The 27,914-nt window shown below is 46.9% G+C and overlaps 2 protein-coding genes across 5 annotated transcripts; both read right to left on the bottom strand.

Annotated features, from left to right (window-relative positions):
- Positions 1–378: 378 nt before the first annotated feature.
- Positions 379–9,999, bottom strand: LOC119255256 (glycine N-acyltransferase-like). 2 transcript variants are annotated; one of them, XM_037522202.2, is made up of 7 exons: positions 9,691–9,999; positions 7,396–7,466; positions 4,463–4,558; positions 3,120–3,227; positions 2,676–2,802; positions 1,281–1,452; positions 379–885 (listed from the first exon to the last, which is right to left on the bottom strand). In XM_037522202.2, the coding sequence occupies exons 3-7, from the start codon at positions 4,538–4,540 to the stop codon at positions 483–485; spliced, it is 888 nt and encodes a 295-aa protein (XP_037378099.1). In that variant the 5' UTR covers positions 4,541–4,558; positions 7,396–7,466; positions 9,691–9,999; the 3' UTR covers positions 379–482. The 2 variants fall into 2 exon arrangements, with proteins under 2 accessions (XP_037378099.1, XP_037378097.1); XM_037522200.2 differs by lacking the exon at positions 9,691–9,999 and adding an exon at positions 7,587–7,674.
- Positions 10,000–15,971: 5,972 nt separating this feature from the next.
- LOC119254331 (glycine N-acyltransferase-like) lies at positions 15,972–24,734 on the bottom strand. 3 transcript variants are annotated; one of them, XM_037521440.1, is made up of 7 exons: positions 24,491–24,734; positions 21,709–21,752; positions 21,274–21,369; positions 19,238–19,345; positions 17,740–17,866; positions 16,836–17,007; positions 15,972–16,437 (listed from the first exon to the last, which is right to left on the bottom strand). In XM_037521440.1, the coding sequence occupies exons 3-7, from the start codon at positions 21,349–21,351 to the stop codon at positions 16,035–16,037; spliced, it is 888 nt and encodes a 295-aa protein (XP_037377337.1). In that variant the 5' UTR covers positions 21,352–21,369; positions 21,709–21,752; positions 24,491–24,734; the 3' UTR covers positions 15,972–16,034. The 3 variants fall into 3 exon arrangements, with proteins under 3 accessions (XP_037377337.1, XP_037377336.1, XP_054555141.1); XM_037521439.1 differs by lacking the exon at positions 21,709–21,752; XM_054699166.1 differs by lacking the exons at positions 21,274–21,369; positions 21,709–21,752.
- Between the last annotated feature and the right edge of the window lie 3,180 nt (positions 24,735–27,914).

Here is a 27,914-nt window from a genome sequence, read left to right as displayed (position 1 = left end):
GCGGGTGAGACCCCACAACGGCGACCTGTTCACCTTTCAGACACTGTCCTTTGCTAAGCTCTAGCCCATAGGCCCCTATTGTGTGGGTGCTGATTTTGGAACTTTTGGCCTTTTGGGGCTTCTTGGTGGCTCTCGTTTCTCAGAACCCAGGCAGAGAGGTGGCCGTTCCAGCCTTCCATCTGGCCTCCTGTTCCTTTAGGCCCTGTTTCAGAACAATTTGGGTAACATGGCACTGATGAAGAATGTCCCAGAGATCCTGGAAGTTGGGGCCCTAAATATGTGGGGCCCTGCAGGAGCATCTGGGGCTGCTTCACCTGCTGAGCCTCAGGGACTCTGGTGGCCTGACGACCACTCACCTCACCAACCCAGGATGAAACAGTGCCCACTGCTTTACCATGATGACAGTTTATTTTGACTCTCTACTCATCCATTCACACCTCCAGACACACATGCAGCCACCTGGCACTGCCAGGTCAGAGCTGTCACTGAGGGATGCAGTGCCACTGGTTCCAGTCACAGGGCATGGTGAGATAATGCAATGCATAAGACATTTTCTGCATGTATTTGTTCCTCCTGTCTACGTGAGAATAGACGGGGAAGCCCAGTTTGCTCAGAGCCTGCTCCTGGTAATGGATGATGTAAGAGATGAGGCCCTGGTCGCGGTACTTGGGGATGGTGGCTGCCATGCGCAGCTCTCCTGTTTGGTCCATCAGGTCCCAGGCCACGGGAGTCCCCTCCGGCCCCAGGAGGCAGAAGGAGGGGAAGGTGCGGATACAGCGCTCGATGAACCTCAGGCTCCTCTCGTTGCCGCCAAAAAGCCAGAACTCATTCACCAGGGCAGCGTGGGCCACATCCAAGGAGGAGGGCCTGAACAGGGCTTCGTTGCTGTGGAGGGCCCAAGACAAAAGCACAGGCCGTGAGGATGAAGGCTCCATTGTCCTTCCCCCTGTTGTCTCGGGGGACAGAGCAAGCAAAGCTCTGGGGATCCCAGGGGGTGGGAGGGTTGTGCTGAGAGGGACTGGAGAAGGGGGGGTGGTGGAGAGAGGGGAGCACAGGACAGGGTGGAAGTGAAGGAGCCTGAGAGTTTCCACGGGGACAGAAGTGACCGGTCAGGCGGCAGGGCCGTGTGGTCTGAATGAATCAGTTACATTTCATTGGCAAAAGATTAATCTGGCCCCTTCCTGACAGGCTGTGGGGAGGCCAGAGAGAGGCAGGGAGAGAAGTGGAGGCAGCGCAGGCGTGGGGGAGTGACCGAGCAGAGGGCTTCTGTGCACACTCACATGGGTTTGGGTTTGCCCCCCGTGGGGGCCAAGTTCTTCTCATCCAGCAGGGAAGGAACCAGCTTCCTTACTGTCTCTACCCACATATAGAGGATGTTCTGGGAATACTTGACTTGCATGGATTTAGCAGCTGCAAGACTTTGGATCACCTGGTTCAGGCTGGACTGTGAACCTAGAGGATGGGAGAAGAGAAGGAGCCATGTGCACCCCCAGGGATGCTGCCCAATGATCAAGGACATCTGGCTTTGTGGACAAAAACCTTAGTTGTGGGCTCAGTGCTGCTGCTGAGTGACAGGGCCGCCTTGTGGGGCTGTGCCCCATCTGTTCTGGGCAAGTAACATCGTGCCCAGAAATTCACTCACCGCAGCCATGCCAGTGGGAGCCGACTCTGGTACACAGTCCTGTGGCTCTCAGAGTTATAAACAGATGCAGCCGCACTGCCCAGCATTCACCATGTTCCAGGCTGCTGAGCTCTGCCCTGAGGGCCCCGATGTGCCCCCATCCTTTGTGTCCCCCACAGGGGGTCCTGCACTGCCCTGGCCATGGCCACTCCTGCTCTCCTCCATGGACAGGAGCACTGGGCACTGGGACAGCCCCATGGGTCAGCCTGTGGGGTCGCCCGCTCACGCACTCGGTGCTGTCTACAGACCAAGCTGGTGAGAAGGCGGACGCCAGCCCTGAGGACACCCACTGCGTCTCGCTGTCCCCAGACTGGGCTGACACTGAAGCTGCCCCTGCATCCATACTTGTGGTGCCCCAGGTGGGAGCAATCAGCACCTGGGGCACCCACCCCTTGACTGTAGCTGTCTGACCCGCTACCAAGATCCACAGGAGAGCTGCCTGGGAAACTAGCCAGTGGCACACCAGCTCCCCGAGGTGCTGTGCAGGGAGTGTGACAGACCCGCCTGGGGGCCTCATTGCACTGTGTTGCTCAGGCTGTTCCAGCCCCTGGCCGTGACCTTCCCCCTCACAGGTGAGCATCATGTGTCAGAGGGTCAGCCACTTGCAAGTGACAGGCCCCATGGCCCCAGGGGTGACTCTGGGGCTGGCTGGTGGCCCAGCACTGAGCCCAGGTCAGGGCTGCTCTGCGCAGCAGCTGTTGCCCCACTTCAGGGAAGGCAGGCCTGGGACTCTGCTCTGTGCCATCACCCTGTGGTCCTGGACGGGATGCGGAATCTGCCCTCCATCTTGGTCATCGAGAAGCTTGTGAGGCTTCCCTGATGGAGCCTGTTCTGTGCAAGTTTGAGGTGTTTTCTCTCTGCTTCTCAGGTAAGTTGCACTTGAGTCAAAACCTGCCAGCAGGCTGAGGGTGTAGAGGTTGTCCAGGGAGACATGGTCATGGGGACATTGTTCAGGACAGGGCAGGGCCCACGCACGTCCTGGTCTGGTACTGACTTTGGATCTGCAGGTGTTGTTTCCAGTTGATGACTTCCGGTGAGGCCAGGACTTCTTGGCCCTTCCTGATGTCCTTGGAGAAGACTTGGTAAGTGTTGGTGTAGTGATCAAGGTCATCGGTCATCTCCTGTGGAAATAAGGGAAAGGGGGGAAAATCCTTCATATGTCACAATAATAATTTTTTTCTAAATTCCATTATACTGTCATGAAACAACACTCCATGATATTGATATTTTCATTGGTGTATAATAATTATTTCTGAATCATCTAAATCATGATTTCAAGGTAAAAGTTTCAAGTATTCCATTTCTGATGGAAAACTGCCACAGAAAACTCTCTTCATCCAATTATTTCATTAAAGTTTCAAATCAAGGTCACAACTTTTTTTGGGGGGAATCGCAAGGTGGATCAGAGAATCTGTTCATCCCTCCAATGACCCCTTACTTGCTCCTGGGGACGGACAACCACGGTGCTGAAGTTAGGCCACTTGTCCACCAGGACCTTGAGGTTGAACGGGTTTCCCTGGTTCATGTGGAAGACAGTCCCATAAACCTGCAGCATCCAGGAAGGGAGGGGATCAGAGGTTAGGGAGGGAGGGCAGAGCACCCCTGCACCATCAGGACAAGGCTGACATCTATGCACTCACACAACTGCATAAGAGAAATGGGTGAAATAGCACATTTCATTTATTAAAACTTTCACTTTTATTCTACTGAACTCAGAACATGGTGAGCCAAGCAGCTAGAACTGCTGACTACACTAAAGCAGAAACATGGCTCAGACTGTGGTTATTATCTAACACTTAAGAGTGGATGAAATTTTCTCAATGGGGCTCAAGCTAGAATTTAGTCCTAGATGATATGTGTATAAAAGAGCTGGTATACAGATAATCTAGATCAGTTGAGGTAAATATATATCTTTAATGTGTAACTGGAAAAAGGGAATATACATATATCTCATACCACACATTTTAAGTTGTATTTAGGTTCCACTAGAGTGTGTCCTAGTTCTTAAATTGCTGAAGAAAAACACAACCAAGAATGGTGCTATTCTTATGTTGCTTTCACATGGCCTCTATGGATAGGTTTTATTTAATCCTGAGATTTTGGTGAATTTAACTAAGTGGAGGGAGGTACTGGGAGTCAGTCACAAGACAGTGTGAGATACAATAACTTCAGACCAAGAGGAAATTGTAAGTCAATAGGAATCGACCCATCATTAATCTAATGATCTTCAAAGAAGATACTGGGGGGCTAACCTCTCACCTGGCAAATGTTCTTCTAGAGAAAACAAATTAAATGTCGATATATAGTCTCAGCCAGCTCGGGGGGAAAGCTCTGGGCAAATTTCAAGCGCTGTGATGGGATATTTCTTGGAGACGATCAAGGGGATGCTTTTGCTTCTCTCATTTAAAGTTTATTGAGATATCTGGCTTACAACATTGAATATCACTTAGAGATACAGGACACCCCCTCTGGGGTCACCTCACCACACACACCTTTGGAGCCCCAGAGCAGAGCACAAGGCCGCTCTGGGCCCTGGCAAGCCCCTGCGCTCCCCAGAGCATGTAGCTCACTGAGCCACCGTGGCCAGACCCCGCACTGAGCCTCCGTCTCCTCCACAGATGGGCACTTGAGAGCAGATCTTGGAGGGCAATAAGCAAACTAGATGAGAGGAAACTCTCAACAGAGCCTGGTGCAATGTGGGTGCTCAATGCATGTTCGTCTCTTTTCCTCCTCATGGAAGGAATTTCTCCTCTCACTGCCTACAGATTTATCCATTGTCACCTTCAAGGATTCAGGGAGGCTCTTGCTCAAGGCTTTCTCCAGCATCTGCAGCATCTGGGCACCTTGCAATGGGAACATCGTGGAAGACGCCTTAGCCTAGAGAGACAACAAAGAGAGAGGTGGGGATGGAGGTGCTGGAGGAGACTCTGGATGAGAGAAAATTCTGTGCTAATGGCAGAGCTTCTTTACTGGGTCTGCATCAGTGTCACCTTCCCTCAAGTCCTTAGCAAGTCCAAGGAAGGAGGAGACGGGCAGGGAGTGCTGGGTCTGGTGGAGAGGCACATTCTGAATCGTCACTTTCCTTTCTTAGAAGCTCAGGGAGTTCTAGCACCAGCGTTGCTTTAGATTAGCTAGCATACTTTAAAATAGATATACTACCATCTTTTGAAATTTTCAGTGATTCTCCATACTCTGTTAATAAGAAGCTGGGTAAACTTAGGAAAGGAACTTAACCTCTCTGTGCTTTCGTTCTTCAAGGTGGCTGGGATCATAGCACTACCAAAGTCACAGAAATTCTGAAGATTAAATGACTTAATATTGATATATGAAATGCACACCTCATTGTATAGAAGAGTCTCTGTCATAGAGTAAACAATGAATATCACCCCTCTCCTGTCTTCTTCCTTTCCATCCATGCTCATCTGCTCCTCTTCTGCCCTCTCCTCTCCTCCCCATCTGAGTTAAAGTGCTACCTATTGAGTGATATTTTGATACATTGTTTTGATGTTGGGTATTTAGAAATGATCTAAAATGTAAACAACCTTCCCCCCCCTTCAAACTGCTAAATCATATTGCTGGCACTGGTGTCCATACAGTGTGAAACTCACTTTATTTCTGTGTCTTACTCTGTCTCTTAGCCTCTCTTTGGGATCTGTAATTCATACTGTACAAACTACCAGGCAGTGTAAAGTAGCATTTTTTACTATTTGACTCATTGCATCCAGTTGGGGTTAGTAAAACATTGCTTAAAATCCTACATACATCAAAAGCAAAGAAAATAAGCTGTGTCAAGTGTTCTGCTTTGCTCAATGATCTTTGGGGAGGACAAAGTCCTTCTAAGCAAAGGCACTGAGTTGTTCAAACCAGCCATATGGAACATTCCAGGCCCCATCGGTAATGAATAACTTCATAATGTTCAAACGGCAGGGATAGGACTGACAACAGGGTCTGGAGTTACTTTCCATCTGAAAAAAGACAAGACTAAACAATTGGTGAAGCAGCAGTGTTCCTAGGCAGTCATCAAGCAGCACAGCACTGTGGTCCTTCAGAAAAAGAAAATTAAAAAAGGAGAACTGTATCCACGAGGGGGCTAATTGTTTAAAGGCACTTTGCAGGCTGAGCTCAGCAATGGAACCTAGACAGAGTGCAGGGTTCTCCTTGGCTTGAGCACACAGACATGAGTTTAGTAGAGGCTAAGCAGCAAAGGTAGGAAGGGGAGGGAGAGAGAAATCTGAGGCTATCTGAGGAAGAGCATTTCTCACTGCTGATCTGCCCAACCACCAGAGGAAACTGCCATAGTGCTTTAGCCTAAGGTAAGAAAATAGAATAGGTGGGAATATTCCTACATCTCACAAGAGAATGGAAATAGCTTGTGTTCCCACAGGGTACAGTAGAAAAGATGACATAAGGGCACTGGGGAAGATGCTAAGGCTTAGCAGGAGAGTTAAGTTCAGATTTGTCAGTTCTGCATCCATCTTAACACTGCTTAGAAGTTTTGAAATGGTCTGACTAATTCCAATAACTTAATTGTGCACTTAAGGGAAATACGACACTATAAATAGCTACACAAGATGTATCAGCTAACAGTATATAATTGTCATTGTCTAGCAGCCAATAAAAGATAAGACATGCAAAGCGGAGGAAAATAGTATCCATACCCTAAGAATATACAAATCAATAAAAACAGACCCAGTGGAGATGCTTGCAGATCTGATGGTCAAAATGTCTTATTGTGGCAAATCTTCTGCTATTACAACAGACTCCTTCTCCCACCTCCTTGAAATAACCTCTGCCTATAAGATCACACATTATACAAAGAAATAAAAATAAAAACAGGTAAATGAAGAGATGTTGGAAGACCAAGCCAGACATTAAATTGCTATAATATTGCTTCTCATGTTAAAGAATAATGAGGAGGGGAAAGTGGAGATATAAACAAGACCCAGGTGGAGCTTATAGAGATGAAAAAACACAACGTGTGAAATGAGAAATGCCGTGAGTGTGATCCACAGATTCCACACTACAGTAGAAAAGATCAGTGAGGTTGAAGACACAGCCCTTGAACCTCTCCACAATGACACACAGATGGAAAAAATGATCAGAAACTCATTATCATTAACACGTCACCATCCTCTCCCCCAGATTATACACAAATTCAAATTAGTCATAAAACACCCTGAGTTATAAATGTAGAAAGTGATAGCTGATTCTAAAATGGACATGATTTCAAGGTTTACTAGAAAGCCACAGTAATTGTGACACAGGATAAACAAATCCATGAAAAAAAAAAAAACAGAGCCCTGAAACAAATTATATTTGTGGTCAGTTGATTCTCTACAAACATACTTAGATAACTCTGTGGGGGATGGGATAGTCACTTCAGTAAATGGTAAATGGTGCTGATTTTTGTTTTTAAGCAGGCAATGTGCTTCTTGAGAGACTCAAGTGGTTGTCAGTTCCCAGTGTGAATGTTCGAGCAGAGTCCTTGCTCTCTGGACTTCCTTGCCCCTCTGCTACTTTTTGCTCCCAGAGCCTTCATCTGATAGAACTCTCCACCCTACTGTGTGGAATTATTGAATTCAAGGGGCCAAAAGCAGTCCTAGAACTGAACACTTTTGTAGAACAGCAACATCAGGCAAGGTCACCCCGGGACCAGGATGGAATCCAGCCCACAAGCATGCCTGGGCATGAGCAAAGCAAGAGGGTGGTCTTACCTGCAAGAAGACCAAATACTCCTCTCCCCTGTGAACGTGTGGGCTGCTTCTTTACCCCTGTTCCTTACCACCTGTAATGGATAAAGGCATTAAATAGGATGGTAATGTCTTCTGGCAGTGTCTAAGCCAGAACAAAAACATGTTTTCTTGAACGCTTCTCCAAACACCTAAGGCACCTGACATACTCTCACCGAGAATCACCCGTTCCCTGTGTGGTGCTGTCTGTCTCCTTACAAGGGGCAATGGTGCTGATGCTGCTAGTTGTTCTGTGCAGTCTTAAGTGCAAGTGACTGGAAAACCAAAGTGTTTAACTCCAGGGCGGAGCTAGTGAACTTTTCTCTGACACTGCCTTCCAGAGATCATGACCTTCTCCACTGGTTCTTCCAGATGGTTCTGAAGGTTTGGACTTGCAGTAATGGAATCAGTTTTAGTTTTTTTTTTTCATGGGAAAACATATCTAGGTCTCAAATATTTTGGGGTCCTACTATTTGAATATGTGGGCAATGTGAGGACAGCTGAATACTCTTGATTTAACATCCGTGTCTCTTCACTTCCCTCCCTCTTTGTCAATGGCTGAAATAAATACCACGAGACTCATCTCCCTGCCTACCCTGCACAATGACAAGAGGAGCGATGTGGCCAGAACATGAAGGAGGGGTGGCCCCTGACCTGAAGGAGGGGTGGCTGACTTTTAGGAATCACCAGGAAATACAGAGGGAACTGTCGAACCCTCGGGCCCTGGTCACCTTCCTGGACTCTCCTGTGGATGCACCCACACATCAGACCACAGGGCATTTCTCCAACGCCTCTGCTGGACCACTGGCCTTTCTGCATCTATTCCTGGCTGGGTACCACTGCGCCTGCAGGCAGATCAAGGGTGTCCCTTTTCTGCACACTCATAACTCTCAGGCATCTCTCAATGGTAGAACTCATTTTGCTAGACTTTTCTAGGCAGTGAATTCCTCTGGAGCAGGAAGCTCATCTTATTTATTGTCCTGCACACTGTGCTTAGCTCAGGATGCAGCGCAGAACATGCCTTCAGTAAATGAGTGGCCAATATTTAAGCACCAGAAGTGCTTTTATTAACCTGGCTGTGTCTTCACTCCCCTTCCAAAGGCACAGGCTCATTCATTCAATCAGCCAGCCAGGCAACACACATGGACTGTGGCCATGATGTGCTGCATATGGGAAAGGCTTTCCATTCTTTCTACAAAGCCATGTCTGAAGACAAGCCCAGGTCAGGCTAGGGAAGGCTTGTTTTACATGTTCTAAGAGTATAAACACTAAACGGGTTTTATCCAGTGGCAACGCACAAGGAAGCTACATGAATAAAAGAAGCAATGAAGAGTTTGGTCAAAATCAGGGGGTGTGAATTTCTGTGGGGCATTACTCTGTATATTTCTGGAAAAGCACATCATCTGGGACCACCCTCCGTGGTACACACTGGAGTCAAGAGCTAACCCAGAGCCCAGGAAGAAGGGGGACAGAAAGCCACCAACACCAGGTCTGGGGAAACCAGCAGAACTGGGCACTGGGCACTTGTGAGTGGACCTCAGGACCTTTGACCCAGTCATTCCAGAAGCTGAAATTCAGTCAAAAGAAACATTTCACAAGAACATTTCACAAGAAGAGAAAAGCTCTGAACAGAGTTGGGAAAAGCCACCCAGACATAAACAGTGGCCAGAACCCCCGTGTCCCGCAGGGGGACGGTGACAGGAAAGAGGGACGGTGCAGGGGGCAGCGCCAGCGGCTCCATCACGCTCTGCAGCAGGAGCCTGGAAAAGTGGCTGCACCAAGTCAGAAAGGGCAGGACACCCACCGCGTCACCACAGACACTAACGCGGCGTGGAGGGGAACACGCAGACAGGCTGTGGTGGTGACGCGTAGGGGACTCGTCAGTGTGGTCACCGCGTGCCTTCAACCAACATTAACCTGGCCTGTGGCATCATCCTTTTTCGTCCTCTAACTTCTCTGCCTTGAAGTTCAATGACCGTCTTGTCAGCTGTGCAGGGGCGATGCCTCCCTTTGAACACCGGGGAAGGACTGACACGGCCATGTTTGTCCCACCCGTGACACGGCCTCACCCACCGCCCACCAGCGCCCAGCTGTCTCCCTGCATGCACTGTCCACGCAGGCCAACATCCCCGGGGCAGCAGCACAGCCCGGGCTCCCGGACAGGCCGCCCCCGTCCAGCCTGAGCCTTCCCGAGGCTGCAGCGGCCCCGCATTCTGAGCATGACACCCATGAGCATCCTGTCTCCTTTGAGTGGCGAGGAAGTCACAAAGCAGTGATTACCTTTTCTTGACACCGGCCCTCACCAGTAAAGCTGCGTCCGGAGCAATGTTTGCAGCTGTCCTTAGAACAGATGAAGAGGTACGGAGGACACCGTCCTCCAGCTGGGTCGGTTTTGCAGAGCTTGACAGGGCACCTTCTGCTCTGTCTCTCCCAAGATAGGGAGTGAGGCTCCTCATGTGGGCCATGCACTGAGCTGGCAACAATTCTAGGTGTTGGCTTTAGTGAAATCCAGCCCTTTCCTTTTGTCTCCTGTGGTGGAAACTGGCTGTGCAAGGTTGGAAGCTGGCGTGGAGCCACTGAGCGTCCCTTTCCAATCCCCAGGCTGCTCTTTGCCCCCAGATGTCCCACATGACTCTGCAAACCCACACTGTGGAACCAACACAGCAGACACTGATGTGGGGTCACATGGTGTGGACACCCCCCTCTCCCTCCCAGTTCACCCTCAAGTCCCTGCCCGAGGAGCCGGGGACAGGACGACTATGAGGCAGGTGTGATCTGCAGAATCGATGCCTTTTCTTCCAAGGTGGGTGGAGGGACGGAAGCTGCAGGAGCCTCTTGCTTTAGGAGACTTTTATAGAATCAGAAACATAGGCTCCACGTGACTAAATTTGATAGAATTTAAACCCCGGTCTTTTTGCCACTAAGTGCCCACATCCCCACATTAACACTGCTGTACCATCCTCAGGAAAGAAAGGAAGTTTTCATAGAAAAGTTAATCTGAGTCCCAACTCTACTCTGTGCAACAACTAAGGAAGGGAGTCTGACATTATCGGAGGTCCTTGTTCTTCTCATCCTTATCCATGTTTACCAGGTTCATTGCTGTTTCAGTGGAGGGAAGGAGAGACTCACTAATCAGAGGGCCACAGGGCAGCTGTTATCTAGAGAGAAAGTCAAAAAATCTCACGGTCCCCCAGTCTATGGCCTGCACAGATCAAATTTGCACATGTTTTTCTCTGTCACCTAGGGATCTTGTCCATCCCAGAATATTAATTCTCAATCTAGTCATGTTGAAGTCATTATAATCATTCATTGTACTTTCTCCAAGGCCAGAGCCCAAGGAAATGGCCCATCATTCAGTTCATCTTCCACACCGGAGCCAAGAGCACACACCAGAACCAGGAAAGCCTGTTCAGTAAATGGTGTTGGGAAAACTGAGCGGCCCCATACAATGGAATGCAACTAGACCACTGTCTCATTTTATAACCAAAAATCAAATCAAAATGGGTGAGAAACTTGGATGTAAGAACCTAAACCCATAAAATACATAGAAGAAAATATAGGCAAAACATTGCGATGTAAGCTCCAGTGATATCTTTGTGATTTGATCTCCAACAGCAAGGAAAACAACTGGAATGGCATTGGTCCAAAAAGCTCTTCATGGTGAAAGAAACTGCCACTAACACAAAAGACCCCTATTGAATGGGAGAAAATACGTGCACACCATACATCTGACTAGGGGATGATATCAACAAAGATCTACAAGAACTCACACAACAACAACAAAAATAGCCAGATCACAAACTTGGCAGAAGAGCAAAAAAAATGGGCACTTCTTCAAGGAAGACTGACAACAGCCAATAGGGAAATGCACACCGAAACCACAACAAGGTAACACCTCACACCTGTGAGAACAGCCCTTCTCAAAAAGGCCAGAAAACAAGTGCTGCCAAAGGTGAGGAGAAAAAGGACCCTCACACACTGTTGGGAATGTAGACTGGTCCAGCCCCTTTGGAGAGCAGTATGGAGGTTCCTCAAAAGCATGAAATTGGACATACCAGGGGCCTCCCTGGTGGTGCAAGGGGTAGGTCTCAGCACTGTCACGCTATCACCAGCCACTGTGGCATAAGTTTGATCCCCGGACGGTGGGACATTTCCTGGCACAGCAGACCTTTCCTGTCTTACCTGCTGCTCTCCTCAGCAGTCTGCCTGCTCTGCTCCCCACTCTGTCTCTGGTGAATCCTCTCACCCCACACCTCTGGCCTGTACCCCAGTTCTTGTATACATAAATAAATAAAAATAAATTTTAAAAAATCAGATATAGTATATGATCCAGGATTTGCACTCCGAGGTATATACCCAAAGAACACAGAACACTCATTTGAAGGGAAACATGCATAGCCGTGGTCATTGTAGCTCTATGTACAATAGCCAAGATACGGAAACAATCTAAGTGTCCAAAAACGGATGAGTGCATCAAGAAGATGTGGTCTACATACGTGATGGAATATTACTCAATCATTAAAAAGACAACCCCATTTTTGACAACATGGATGGAGCAAGGGAATATGCTGAGCGAAATAAGTCAGAAGGAGAAAGACAAACACCAGATGGTGCCGGTGCTAGATAACATTTAGAGAAAGCAAAGTTCAGATAAAGCCAAACTTCAAAACTAACCCTAGTTAGAGCTGACTCTGGAACCAAGGAATCCAGAGGGGTTTGGGGAGAAGCACCAAAGACTGTGGTGGTGGACCATGGGTGCTCTAATGGTGGGGGTGCTATGGTAATAACACCTAAGGGGGGATCCTCTTCGCCACCCAATCATGATGGTGGTAGACCAACATGATCTCGATTACTGTCAGCAGAATGGACCTCTACGAACCCCGCGTGGCATCTATTATCTCACAAATCTGCCTAACAACAGAATTGGGCCCCAGAAACCTGATCCATAGTCCTCTATCTTCCTCAGCCCTCACGCTCATTCTCGCAGTCGGAAAATTCAAGGGTCTTCCCAGCCCCGGATTCTTGAACTCGCCTCTGAACCTGCCGGGATTATCTCCCCAGCTGGTCCCCAGGTGTTGCTACACTCTTGGTTTCTGTCCCAAGAATATTTGTGCCTGTCTTCTAGCACAAGGACATTTACTTACAAAGTCTGTACTGTCTTTCCATTCTGTTTTCTCTACACAACAATTTGAACTTCTCTAAAAAATTTAGTAATTATTCACGGTTTCAAATGTTGAATCTCTTTGTCTCCACCAAGAAAAAAACACGAAATTGATGTCCCATCTACTCCACACCTCTGCATGCTCCTCTTGTACAGCTGAGTCTGTGTGTTTTCTTGAGTATGTGAAACACTTTACCTTGAACTTTGGCTTTCTCCCCAGCCACCAGCTGTGCTCACTGACATTAATCCTCCATCTTTGCTTCCCCAAAACTATGCAGGTCAGGCTGGGACCTTGTAGACATCTGGCATGGTGGTGACAGAGAAAGTCCTCACATTTCCAGAGAGTGACTCTAATTGCCCCTGGCACCTGTTAGAGGTCCAGTCTGGATATAGCCTTCTGCTCCTTCCTGGAGTCCAGTTGTAGCCCCAACAGGGCTTAAGTGTGTGGCTGCCCGTATGAGAGCTTGTTCCTTGAGCTCTGACTGATTCATTACCATTGGGTTCTGTTCCAGATCCTGTCTCAGTCTGGAGTTGGGGTAACACTTGCTCTGTAGCAGCAAGGATTTCTGGGGCTTCAAAGAGCATTTTGTCAGGGGAATGTGGAGCCAAGATGGTGGCAAGAAGCTGGATGAGTCTAAATCCTGTAATTCTTTAAACTGGTTCTGAGGCCTCCCCTGGTGGTGCAGTGGTTGAGTGCTGGGCTGCGAAGCTGCCCGCAGCCTCTGCAGCACTGGTTCAATCCCTGGCCATCAACGAGGGTTCCACATGGTACGCAGACCTCTCCTGCCATGCCCACTGCTCCCCTCGGCAGTGTACTTCATCAGTCTGCCTGTTCTGTTCCCTTCTCTGTCCTGGTGAATCCTCTCACCCCCCCCCCACATCTCTGACTTGTACCCCAGCTCTTGTATGCATAAATAAAAAAATCTTAAAAAAAAAATAAGAGTAGGCGCTTCTAAACTCGGATCCAAGGGCATATGTGAATTGAATTAAGGGGATTATACATTTTTTAAAAGATTTATTTACTTATGCATACAAGAGATGGGGTACAGGCCAGAGATGTGGGGGTTGAGAGGATTCACCAGAGACAGAGTGGGAAACAGAACAGGCAGATCTGCTGAAATACACTGCTGAGGGGAGCAGTGGGTGAGACAGGAGAGGTCTGCTGCGCCATGTGGGTTGCTCCCTGCCCATCCGGGGATCGAACTCGTGCTGCAGAGGTTGTGGATTGCTTCATAGTGCAGTGCTTAACCCCTTGCACCACCAGGGAGGCCCGGATCATACATTTTTAAAATGTGTCTTTATTTTCACTAATCTCTGGCTGAAATTTATCATTTTCTTCAACTGCTAATATGAATTCCAAACCAATGCATGTCAGCTAAATTTTGTTTGTATAATTATTAGGAATGCATGTTACTACTTTTATTTTCTTATTTCCCTTTTGAAAAACGTAAACTTACTAAGGCAGCTGACAAAGGTGCTTTGGTGGTGGGAGTGTTATGGCAATATCACAGGGGGTGGGGGTTCCTGTAATCCCCAAAACACAAACAATGATGTAAACCATAACGATGATATTTCCACACCAGCTTGTTTCTGAACATAGTAGCTATGACAGTTTATTCTCTGAGGCTGTAAATATTTATTCTTGGGGTGTGCGGAGTTGCTTTCTGTCCTTCTGGCAATGTGGGAATTTCTCAGAAGTAGAAGTGGGGGGGGTTGGTTAAATGCAGTGAGTTGATCTTTTGGTTGTAGTTCCTTAAACCTGCAGATCCAGCAGCCGCCAGCCAAGCCCTTCTGGTAAAGGCCTATGCTCCTTGGTATTCGTTATTGATTTATGGGCCAACTCCTTCCCAAGGACAGTTCTCAGGGGACAGAGTCAGCAGAAGCCAGGCTGACAGGGCACTTTTTCTGTGCACTGGGGTGAAATGGGTCTCACTGCTTAGTCAACATTGGGATTAGTGCATTTGTGTCAAGATAATTTGCCCTGGCCCCTTTGAGAATGTCACTAAAATGTGAATTTCTTTGATTGTGTGTACTGGCTCCAAATAATCTGATCAGAGCCTCCATCCAGCTTACGAAAGTGAGATCCTAATGCACAGCATAGGGATTATATAAAGCGTTATTGTACAATAAACATCAAACTTGCCAAGAGACTAGACTTTAATTATTCCCATCACAAAAAAGAAATGATTATTGACATGATAGAACTGTTAGCTCATGCTACCAGGGCGATATATTGCAATATCCAGAGGCATCAGATGAGTCCTCACTTGTACATGCAATACAGAGAAATAACAAGGGGTCAGTCAAAACCAAACCATCTGACTGCAAAATTGAGGCCACAAGAGGGGGAGGTTGGTGGAGTAGGGGTAAGGGAGCGGAGGGGCCCAGTGCACCCTGGTAGATGGGGGGCACTGGCGGCGGGCAGGGAGTGCAAGGGCACACTTGCAGATGTTTGAACCTGTAATGCCCCAGAGTGGATATGAAATGAAAACCTCCTTTCCTCCATAAGCATAATTTGGGGGAGAAAACAAAACTAACAAAAGATAGTTCACAGACTTAAGAAAATTAAGAAAACAAACATGTACCCGAGCCTGCATTTCGGATTGAAAGGCACCAAAGAGAAATAAAGATTCAAGGACAAAGATGGCATGTGCCTGCAAATAATGGATTTTTTGGGCCTCCCCGGTGGCGCAGCGGTTGAGCGCTGGTTTGCGAAGCTGCCCGCAGCCTCTGCAGCACTGGTTCAATCCCCGGCTACTCCCCAGCCACCGGAGGAGGGCCCCACATGGCATGCAGACCTCTCCTGGCGCCCGCTGCTCCCCTCAGCAGTGTACTTTGGTCCTTCTGCCTGCTCTGCTCCCTGCTCTGGCTCTGGTGAATTCTCTTACCCTCCCGCACTTCTGACTATACCCAGTGCTTGTATAAACAAATAAAAATAAAATCTTAAAACAAACAAACAAACAAAAAACCAAATAATGGATTTTTTTTCTACTTCTTAAAATGTCAGAAACCCAAAGGTCCCCTTGCTTTTCCTGGGTCTCTTGCAGGTTATGGGTCTGGCCACTTCTGTGTGCAGTGTGCAGATGTGGCAGATTCTGGGCAAAGCCCTGAGTCCTCATTGGACTCTGAGGTCTCCCTGAAGGTGACACTGGGAGAGTCACGAGGGTGAAGGGAGCCCAGATGCTTTTAGCAAAGAAGGGGAAGGGAGAATTAAAAGCCTTTGTGACCACACAAAATTCAGCTCCCAGACCCCTGTTCATGTCAAGAGAGCTGGGAGTGTGGGGCCTGCAGGAGCAGCTGGGGCTGCTTCACCTGCTGAGCCTCAGGGACCTTAGAAGCCTGGTGACCACTCACCCAAACCCCCCAAGATGAAACAGCACCCACTGCTTTACCATGACAACAATTTATTATGCATCTTTGTCCACACATTCACATCTCCATGGGCACTGCCAGGTCAGGGCTGTCACAGAGGGACACAGTGCCACTGGTTCCAGTCACAGGGCATGGGCACATGATGAAAAGATAGCTTTATTTTCTGCATGATTTTGTTCTTCTTGGCTACATGACAGTAGACAGGGAAGCCCAGTTTGCTCAGAGCCAGGCAGTGGGTATACAGGACGTGGCCGTTGAGGCCCTGGGAACGGTACTTGGGCACAGTGGCCCCCGCACGCATCTCTCCTGTCTGGTCCATCAGGCCCCAGGCCACGGGAGTGCCCTCTGGCCCCAGGAGGCAGGAGGAGGGAAAGGTGCGGATACAGCGCTCGATGAACCTCAGGCTCCTCTCATTGCCGCCAAAACCCCAGAACTCATTCACCAGGGCAGCGTGGGCCACGTCCAGGGAGGAGGGCCTGAACAGGGCTTCGTTGCTGTGGAGGGCCCAAGACAAAAGCACAGGCCGTGAGGATGAAGGGTCCATTGTCCTTTCCCCTGTTGTCTCGGGGGACAGAGCAAGCAAAGTTCTGGGGATCCCAGGAGGTGGGGGGATTGTGCTGAGAGGGACTGGAGAAGGGGGGGTGGCGGAGAGAAGGGAGAAGGACAGGACAGGGTGGAGGTGAAGGCGCCTGAGAGTTTCCACGGGGACAGAAGTGACCGGTCAGGCGGCAGGGCCGTGTGGTCTGAATGAATCAGTTACATTTCATTGGCAAAAGATTAATCTGGCCCCTTCCTGACAGGCTGTGGGGAGGCCAGAGAGAGGCAGGGAGAGAAGCGGAGGCAGCGCAGGTGTGGGGGAATGGCCGAGCAGAAGGCTTCTGTGCACACTCACATGGGTTTGGGTTTGCCCCCCGTGGGGGCCAAGTTCTTCTCATCCAGCAGGGAAGGAACCAGCTTCCTTACTGTGTCTGCCCACATATAGAGGATGTTCTGGGAATGCTTGACTTGGAGGGATTTAGCGGCTGCAAGATTTAATATCACCTCGTTGAGGCTGGACTGTGAACCTAGAGGGTGGGAGCAGAGAAGGAGCCATGTGCACCCCAGGAAGCTGCCAGTGGCGGGGGGAAGGCAGTGATCTGGCTTTGTGGACAGGAACCTTAGTTGTGGTCTCAGCACTGCTGCTGAGTGACAGGGCTGCCTCGTGGGGCTGTGCCCCCTCTGTTCTGGGCTAGTGACACCGTGCCCAGAAATTCACTCACCACAGCCATGCCAGTGGGCTCCAGCTCTGGTACACAGTCCTGTGGCTCTCAGTTATAAACAGATGCAGCCGCACTGCCCACCACTCACCATGTCCCAGTCTGCTGAGCTGTGCCTGGTGGGCCACAGTGTGTTCCCATCCCCTGTGTCCTCCCCCAGAGGGGCCCTGCACTGCCTGTTTTCCTTCTGTTTTCCTCCATGGGCAGGAGCAACGGGCACAGGGCTGCCCTGAGCAGCAGCTGTCGCCCCACTCCAGGGAGGGCAGGCCCAGGACTCTGCTCTGTGCTGTCACCCTGTGGTCCTGGACGGGATACGGAATCTGCCCTCCATCTCGGTCATCAAGAAGCTTGTGAGGCTTCCCTGATGGAGCCTTTTCTGTGCAAGTTTGAGGTGTTTTCTGTCTGCTTCTCAGGTAAGTTGCACCTGAGTTATAAAAGCTGCAGCAGGCTGAGGGTGTAGAGGTTGTCCAGGGAGACATGGTCATGGGGACATTGTTCAGGACAGGGCAGGGCCCACGCACGTCCTGGTCTGGTACTGACTTTGGATCTGCAGATGTTGTTTCCAGTTGATGACTTCCGGTGTGGCCAGGACTTCCTGGCCCTTCCTGATGTCCTTGGAGAAGACTTGATAAGTGTTGGTGTAGTGATCAAGGTCATCGGTCATCTCCTGTATCATCAGAAAAAGTGGAATAAGGAAAATTGCTTATATATTACGATTGCCAAACTTTTTTCTTCATTTCATCATTCTATGATATTTTTAAATTAGAATTTCGTGGGTCAATTAAATTTCTTCTGAATCATTTACATCATGGGATCAGAATGAGAGAGTCAAGTATTTGACTTATGAAGAAAAATTATAGAATAATCCTATTCTTTACCCATCTATTGTATGAAATTCAAATATGCTCTGACAGATATTGAGAAAGCTTTTTTTCTCTACTGACATCATTTTTCACAGAAGAATAGAAAATTCATTGACAAGGAAATGCTTGTATTACAATAAAAATTTTGTTATATTTGACATATTTGGAAAACACTAGCCATGAACATGATAGTATTAAACTTGGTTATGGGTAACATTGGAATAAAAAATCTGGCAATACCTAATGAAGCCAAAGAAAATAAAAACCAATTAACAATGCTTTCTTAAAAGAATATATAGCTAAACAATTTTCAGTTTCAGATAACAAATAATTGACCTATTTAGAGAGAACCCCTCAAAGTACCATGTAGCAGATGAGATTATTTGGAAGCAGGTGACATTGGGAAAAATATTACCACATTGGGCAAAATTAGAAATTTTTTTAATTCTTTAGGAAATATAGCACAAAAATACACTTACACATCAGCTGTGATACTAATAACATTTTTATTACTCAAGATCCCATGAAATATTAAATTCTGCTAACTTTATTTCAATTCAGTCTTAAGATTTTAAAACAAAGGTATTGGTATAAAAGCTTTAATATTTGTACTTATAAAAGTTTATAATTTTACTGGATGTTTTAAAATTATCTTAAGGTTTTTGCATTTAGTTTCACCAGTTTTTAAATATTTCCCTATAATGCATACATTGTAGCATTAGATATTTATTAGATTGTATATTAGATTGTAGCATTAGATATTTGTTTTTACAATCTTACTAACTCATCATCCTTTCACACCTTTGCAACTTTCCTTGCTGTTTTCTCTAATTACAATGTCCTCTTTTCAGCTTGACAAAAAATATTTATCTACCCAATCCGGTTCAGAGCAGCCTTCGCCAGCAAGTGTCTCCCTTCATCCTGTGACCTCCATCTCTACCATTTAACCTGCGATGGCTTTATCTTTCTGCGTGTTGAACATCTTCCATCTTGCACACTTCACGCTGGGGTTTAGTTGCTTATCTCTGCTTTCCTCCTGCCCACAAGCTTCTTTAAGACAGGGTCTTGCTCACCATCGTGCAATTCACTGCTGATCCCAGGGCTAACATGCCAGGTGCATGGGGCCCATAGCGAGGAGGATCAGAGAAGTGTTCATCACCCCTGTAACCCCTTACCTGCTCCTGGGGGCGGACAAGCACAGTGTCGAAGTCAGGCCACTTGTCCACCAGGACCTTGAGGTTGAACGGGTTACCCTGGCTCATGTGGAAGACGGTCCCATAAACCTACAGCATCCCAGGAAAGGGAGGGGTCAGATGATTAGGGAAGGAGAGAGCAGAGCACCCCTGTGCCATCAGGACAAGGCTGATGTCTGTGCTCACACAACTGTATGCGAGAAATGTGAGAAATAGCACATCTAGATTAAATAACCCCCATGCACTATATTTCTAAACCTTAAATGATAATAGCTTTTCTCACTACCCAATATGGAACAGACATGCATATAGTAAAATATCTAAACAAATAAATTAATGAGGTTAAGAACACCGCTCTTCATTTTGGGATTAAATCTTACCTTTGCCCACACTTTCCTCTAATCACACGCATAGAGATAAACAATTCACAAAAACAACATGATCTCATACATGCCATTTTCCCCACTGACTATACTATGGCCATATTTTTTTTTCATAAGCACGAAACATTCAACTGCTGTATATAGTTCGCCAGCATTCCATTATCCAGATGTATCGATATATGATTTTGCTTATCCATTGCTCATGGACAGCCATCAGCTGTTTCCAACTTTTCATTTTAACAAATTTGTGCTCCTAGAACATGCTCACATGACAATCTTTGCATGGACACCTGATGTTTTCTTAGACTCCAGAATGGTAATTGCTGGCTCAAAGTTCATGCTCACATCTAAAACTTTTTCAGTATATGTGCCCACCTCACCCTGTGGAAAGATTCCAGGATCTCCTGCCAACACTTGGAGGTGACAGTTTAGTGCTCAAGAGGAGGGACTTGGGGCCCCACAGCCTGGATCTAGGGGGGGGTCTTTAAAATTGACTTACACTATGGTAGTATGCACTGCAAAATCTGAAAATATGGGAAGTGATACTCCTTCGTATTTTCATGGTGTAATTAACTAAAACTTTTTATTTTTCTCCTGAACTAAGAACATACTGAGCTAGGAGTTATCCAGATAGAGATTGGCTCAACTAGAGTTGACGAGTACAATGAATTGCATTTAACTTCTAACACTTGAAGAATGGGTGAACTTTTCTCAACAGTTTTAAGTGTCGATTTCTAGGTTATGCTTCCATTAAAAGGACATGGCATACACATATTTTTAATTTTGATTAGGTGAAAATGTGTGCCTTGGGTGTGCAATTGAAAAAGAACAATAAACACCCAGACATAGTGAGAATTGGCTCTACTGGAATGTGTCCTAGTTCTTCAATTGCTAAAGAAAAACAACCAAGAATCATGCTATCCTCAAGTTATTTTTACATGGCCTCTATGTGTGTATGTTTTACTTCGTCCTGAGATTTTGATGAATTTAATTAAGTGGAGGGAGTTCCTGGGAGTCAGTCACATGATGGTCTGAATCGCAATAATGTCACAGCAAAAGGAAATTTTAAGTCAAAATAGGAATTGGCCCATCACTGACCTAATGAATTCAAAGAAAATGCTGGGGAGGGTTGGCAACCTCTCACCTGGCAAATGTTTTTCAAGGGAGAACAAAGGAAATATTGATATATAGTCTCAGCCAGTTTGGGAGGAAACCTCTGGGCAAATTTCAAGCACTGTGATGGGATATTTCTTGGAGAGGAGCAAGGAGATGCTTTTGCTTCTCTCATTTAAAGTTTATTGAGGAAACAACATTGAATAAGATTTAGAAGTACAGGACACCCCCTCAGGGGTCACCTCACCACATGCACCTTTGGTGTCCAGAGCACAAAGTACAAGGCAGCTCTGGGCCCCGGCAAGCCCATCTCACACCAGAGCATGAACTCCCCACTGAGTCTGTTTTCGCCACAGTGACATGCACATAAGAGCAGATCTTGGAGGGAGATAATGACAACTAGATGAGAGGAAACTTGCAACAGGGCCTGGTGCAATGTGGGTGCTCAGTTCATGTTCATCTCTTTTCCTCCTCTTGGAAGGAATTTCTCCTCTCACTGCCTACAGAATTGTCTATTGTCACCTTCAAGGATTCAGGGAGGCTCTTGCTCAAGGCTTTCTCCAGCATCTGCAGCATCTGGGCACCTTGCAATGGGAACATCGTGGAAGACGCCTTAGCCTAGAGAGACAACCAAGAGAGAGGCAGGGATAGAGGCGCTGGAGGAGACTCTGGCCGAGAGAACAGTTCTGTGCTAATGGCAGAGCCTCTTTACTGGGTCTGCATCAGTGTCACCTTCCCTCAATCCTCAACAAGTCTGAGGAAGGAGAAGACAGGCAGGGAGTGCTGGGGAAGGTGGGGAGGCACATTCTGATCCTCACCTCACTTTCCTAAAAGCTCAGTGAGTCCGGTCACAGCTTTGTTTTAGATTAATAAGCACACTTTTAAACAGGTATACTACCATATTTTGAAATACTAGTGACTGTCTAGTGATTATCTACCTGTAATAAGCTCTGTTACCTTGGAAAAGGCACCGAGCCTCTCTGCACCTTGGTTTCCTCACCCTGGAAGGGAGAAGAACAGCACCGTCAAAGGGAAAGAAGTTTGCAAAGACTAAATGAACTACGGCACTACATGCATAAATCAGTGTATGGAAGAGTCTGTTTCATAAATGAGCATTGGACATGTTTTATTACTATTTCCACTTCTCTATAGTCAGTTTTCTAGGGTTAGCTCTTAGTTTGGCTTTATCTGACCCTCTGTTTGTTTTCTCTATATTCCACATGTAAGTAACATCATCTGGTATTTGTCTTTCTTCTTCTGACTTAATTCATTTAGCATAATCCCCTCCAGCTCATCTGAGTTGCCGCAAATGGCAAGAATTTATCTGTTTTGATGACTGAGTAGTACTCGTGTGTGTGTGTGTGTGTGTGTGTGTGTGTGTGTGTGAATGTAACATTATCTGTTCTGGGGCACACTAGGTTGTTTCCATAGCCTGGCTATTGTAAATAATGCTACAATAACACATGAGTGTGTATTAGCTCCTCTTGTTGTTGTAACAAAATACAGCAATACAAAGTTATTATCTGACACTTCAAGGCATCTGAAGTCTAAAATGGGCCATGAGGACTGAAAGAAAGAAAGGGAGAGAGGGGGGGGAGAGAGAGAGAGAGAGAGAGAGAGAGAGAAACAAAGAAACAAAGAAAGAAACAAAGAAACAAAGAAACAAAGAAAGAGAGAAAACACAGTAGAACTTAGAGTCATGAAAAAGTACAATTTCTAAAACGGGAACTGCATTGGGTGTGATTTGCTATAAATTATATGTGGTAGAAGAAAAGATCAGAGAAGTTAAAAAACAGCCCTTGAAAATGTCCATAAGGAGACAGAAGGTAAAATAGGACCCAGAAGATTCCTTACAGTTAATATGTCACCATCCTATCCCCAAATTGATATACAGATTGAATTAGTCATAACCCCCCCCCCAAAACTTTACTGGATAAAGTGAAAAATTGCTTCTAAAATGGATGTGATTTTAAGGCTAACTAGAATTGTTCCTGATTTTCCATTGGTGTCTCCTCCCTTCCCTCCTTGTCAGACTGCTGGAGACTCATATCCCTGCCTCCCCTGCACAATGACAAGAGGAGCGATGTGGCCAGAACATGAAGGAGGGGTGGCCCCTGACCTGAGCTGCTGACTTTTAGGAATCACCAGGAAATGCTGAGGGAACCGTTGAACCCTCGGGCCCTGGTCACCTTCCTGGACTCTCCTGTGGATGCACCCACACATCAGACCACAGGGCATTTCTCCAACGCCTCTGCTGGACCACTGGCCTTTCTGCATCTATTCCTGGCTGGGTACCACTGCGCCTGCAGGCAGATCAAGGGTCTCCCTTTTCTGCACTCTCATAACTCTCAGGCATCTCTCAATGGTAGAACTCATTTTGCTAGACTTTTTCTTTTCTAGGCAGTGAATTCCTCTGGAGCAGGAAGCTCATCTTATTTATTGTCCTGCACACTGTGCTTAGCTCAGGATGCAGCGCAGAACGTGCCTTCAGTAAATGAGTGGCCAATATTTAAGCACCAGAAGTGCTTTTATTAACCTGGCTGTGTCTTCACTCCCCTTCCAAAGGCACAGGCTCATTCATTCAGTCAGCCATTTGCTCAGCACACATGGGCAGAGGTCATGATGTGCTGCACATGCTGCACACGACTTTGAAAAAAATCATGTCTGAAGACAAGCCCAGGTCAGGCTAGGGAAGGCTTGTTTTACAGGTTCTAAGAGTATAAACATTAAACAGGTTTTATCCAGTGGGAACTCACAAGGAAGTTCCATGAATAAAAGAAGCAATAAAGATTTTGGTCAAAATCAGGGGGTGTGATTTTCTGTGGGGCATTACTCTGTATATTTCTGGAAAAGTACAACATCCGGGACCACCCTCCATGGTACACACTGGAGCTAACCCCATGCCAGGAAGCAGGGTGGGCTGAAGCCACTGAGACTGGGTCTGAACCAGGCAGAGCCGGACATCAGGCACTTGTGAGTGGACTTCAGAACATTAGACCCAGTTGTTCCAGAAGCTGAAATTCAGTCAAAAGAAACATTTCACAAGAACATTTCACAAGAAGAGAAAAGCTCTGAACAGGGTTGGGAAAAGCCACCCCGACATAAACAGTGGCCAGAACCCCCGTGTCCCGCAGAGGGGACGGTGACAGGAAAGAGGGATGGTGCAGGGGGCAGCGCCAGGGGCTCCATCCCGCTCTGCAGCAGGAGCCTGGAAAAGTGGCTGCACCAAGTCAGAAAGGGCAGGACACCCACCGCGTCACCACAGACACTAACGCGGCGTGGAGGGGAACACGCAGACAGGCTGTGGTGGTGACGCGTAGGGAACTCGTCAGTGTGGTCACCGCGTGCCTTCAACCAACATTAACCTGGCCTGTGGCATCATCCTTTCTCGTCCTCTAAACTTCTCTGCCTTGAAGTTCAATGACCGTCTTGTCAGCTGTGCAGTGGCGATGCCTCCCTTTGAACACCGGGGAAGGACAGACACGGCCATGTTTGTCCCACCCATGACACGGCCTCACCCACCACCCGCCAGTGCCCAGCTGTCTCCCTGCACGCACCGTCCATGCAGGCCAACATCCCCGGGGCAGCAGCACAGCCCGGGCTGCCGGACAGGCCGCCCCTGTCCAGTCTGAGCCTTCCCGGGGCTGCAGCGGCCACGACACTCATGAGCATCCTGTCTCCTTTGAGTGGCGAGGAAGTCACAAAGCAGTGATTACCTTTTCTTGACACCTGACCTCACCTGTAGGCTGCGTCAGAGGGGTGTTTGCTGCTGTCCCGGGAACAGATGAAGAGGTACGGAGGACACCGTCCTCCAGCTGGGTTGGCTCTGCAGGGCCTGGCAGGGCACCTTCTGCTCTGTCTCTCCTCAGACCATGGAGTGAGGCTCCTCATGTGGGCCGTGCACTGAGCTGGACATTGGCTCTAGTGAAATCCAGCCCTTTCCTCTTGTCTCCTGTGGAGGAAACTGGCTGTGCAAGGTTGGAGGCTGGTGTGGATCCACTGAGTATCCCTTTCCAACCCCCAGGCTGCTCTTTGCCCCCAAATATCCCACGTGACTCTGCAAACACACACTTGGAACCATCACAGTAGACACTGATTGGGGTCACATGGTGTGGCCAGTCCCTCCTCCCTCCCAGTCCACCCTCAAGTCCCTGCCTGATGAGCTGGGGACAGGACGGCAATGAGGCAGGTGTGATCTGCAGAATCAGTGAGTCTCCCACTTGAGGATGAGCTTTGCTCTTTCCTGCCCTTTTTAAAGCTGCAGCTTACTTTCACAGCAATGACTCCACATGGGCAATTTTTAGTTTCACTTATAAAGAAAGATACTGAGGCTATGTGATGAGATACTGAGAAGTGCCCACATCCCCTATTAATACTTGCTGTGCCACCCTCAGATAAGAGGTTTCATAGAAATTATTCTTTGAATCCCAACCCCACTGTGTGAAACAATGAAGGAAGGGAGTTTGACACTATTTTCGGTCCTTGTCCTCCTCACCCTTACTTTTATCAGGTCACTTGACCCATTGGTTATGGAGGAAGAAGAGTCAGCTGGTCAGAGCAGCCATTGGGGTATCTGGGGATTATGGAGAGAAAAATTTCTTTAAATGTTTCCATGTTATTTTACTGAGAAGATGTTTGTACCTCCATCCCTACGCCCTCCCCCCCAACACACACCAAAGCCCAACTCTCATAGATGCTTCATTCATTCAATCCCCAAAACTCATTTTGGGCTGTTCTGCTTATTTTATCTTATATACCTAGGGTGTACATGAAGTTTGCCTCAATCTGAAGGCTACCTCCCAAAAAATACTTGATAAGATGATGTGAAAATATAGACAGACAATATATACTTTGATAACACATAAAAGGGACTGGAGCAAATCACCTCCATCACCTCAGGAGCTGATTTTGTTGTGAAAGAAAGATATACCCAGTGGGAGAGCCAGGAATCTCAGTGGAGGTCATGAAAGGGACAGAAAACCAGAACAGATTTACCTCCTTAAAATATTGAAACATGTCTGCCTTCCTATACTGTACAGAAAGATTTGAAATCAGAGAGTAAGAATAATGAATTCCTAAATCCATGTTTTTGAAGGAAAGGGCTATGTTTAGCATTTGAAAGAAAAAGCTGAGGCCAAACCAGGACAACAGAGGCTTCATCCCACTCCCACAGCTTCAGTCTGGAAAGTTCCCAGTCATAAACTTATACTTGTTAATGATGAAATAGGATGCTGGGCTCAGGACAATTTCCAGCCTTCTCCAGGGCTTTTATTTATTTCACTCTTCTCCAGCATGGTGGATCTTTACTTGTGAGTAGGATGGTAGGGTTTGTTCCCTTTCTCCCAGAAGCTGAGGTTCAACTCCATAGGCAAGGGAATCCAGACAAGAGCTGGGTTTCACTGCCTTTCTCATAAAGACCTTCTTTCTCAAAATCCAAGGGAAGCACTTTGGGGGTCTCCTGCCTGTAAACCTATTTTTGATGTTAGCACCTCTGGAAGACCCAAGAAAAAGAATCTGTAAGTACAGACACTTCTCCAAGGAAGACATGCAGATGGCCAACAGGCACACGAAGAAATGCTCACTCATCATCAGAGAAAGGCTAATCAAACCCCCCGTAACCTACCACCTCACACGAGTGACAGTGGCCCACACCTGGCCCAAATGACCAGAAACAACAAGTATTGGTGAGAATCTGGAGAAAAAGGAACCCTCTCATGCTGATGGATCTGTAGACTGGTCTACCACTATGGAAATGGTATGGTGTTTTCTTAAAATATTAAAAATAGACCTGTCATAGGATCCCACTATTCCACGCCTTGGTATCAGTCCGAAACACGCAAAAACACCAATTCAAAGGGAGCCACGCACTCCTATGCTCACTGCAGCCCTCCTTGCAACAGCCACATTACAGGAACCACCCATGTGCCCAAGGACATTTGAGTAGACAGAGAAGATAGATAGAAAGAAAAAGATAAACTCTTGCCATTTGCAGCAACATGGATGAAACTGGAGGTGATAATGCTAAAGGGAACTAAGTCAGAGGGAGAAAAATAAATACGGGATGTTTTCACTCATTGTAGATTAAAATGAAATATAACAAAGGTACAACAAAAGTAAACCAAAACAAACCCTGAATACCTGGCTATGGAATTGAAGGTACCAGAAGGGGAGGGTAGGAATGGGGAGCAAAATGGGTAGTGGGCCCAATGGACTATGAGGAGAATTGTAGTGATTTGGTAGGGGATGGGATGTGGTCCATACATCTGAACTCTAGTGAGCCTATACCCTTAAATTATATACAGTGTTGTAAACCAATGTTACACAACAAAAAATAGATACAATAATACATATAATTGCAAAGAGTATATATTTGTAGTGTATATGTATCTAATTTATGTATTATATATATGTGTGTGTATACATACACACACACACACACACACAGAGAGAGAGAGAGAGAGAGAGAGAGAGAGAGAGAGAGATTGCAATGTTGGGCTTCTATTCCACTGAAGTGGTTGTAGCAAGGAATGGATATCAAGCTGAATGTCTTGGATTTTGCAGAAAAAGGGAAAAGCTGTAGGGAAATGTGCTCAGGGTGGAAAGTTAATCTGCAGGTGTAGATGTGAGGGTCCCAGGGGAGGCAGGCATCCCAGATCCTGCACGTATTTTGGATCTGCAGTTGTTGTTTCCAATTGATGACATCAGATGTGCCGAGGAATTCTTGACAGTTCTTGGGATCCTTAGAATAGATGAGGTAGGTGTTGGTATAATGGTCAATTATCTGTCATCTCCTGCGGGGTTGGGTAACATGAAATAAACCCACTTGATTGTACAAGTGATTGGAAGTTTAGTATTTCATGACACTGTATTATTTCATAAACTTAAATACTGATTTTTTTTCTTGACCTATTACCATTATTCCTAAATCATTTAGATCATGATGCAAAGTCAGAGGTTTAATCAATTACTCAATTGATGATTTAGAAAAATTTGCTGAAGTAGATATTTACATGTCACATTACAATTTCAAATCAACCACTTGGAAAACATTCTTCTGTAATCCTGTGATCCTCCAGCAAAAGAAGCTATTACTATCAAAGGCAAATTTCCACTTTGAGAGAAAATTTTGCTCCATTCCAAAGAGCCTCAGAACAAAGAATTAA

This window comes from Talpa occidentalis, unplaced genomic scaffold, assembly GCF_014898055.3.
Source record: "Talpa occidentalis isolate TD23 unplaced genomic scaffold, MPIMG_talOcc4v2.1 talOcc4.3, whole genome shotgun sequence".
Classification (NCBI taxonomy): domain Eukaryota; kingdom Metazoa; phylum Chordata; class Mammalia; order Eulipotyphla; family Talpidae; genus Talpa; species Talpa occidentalis.
Note: the sequence above shows the minus strand (reverse complement) of the source record. Positions and strands in the feature narration are given on the sequence as shown.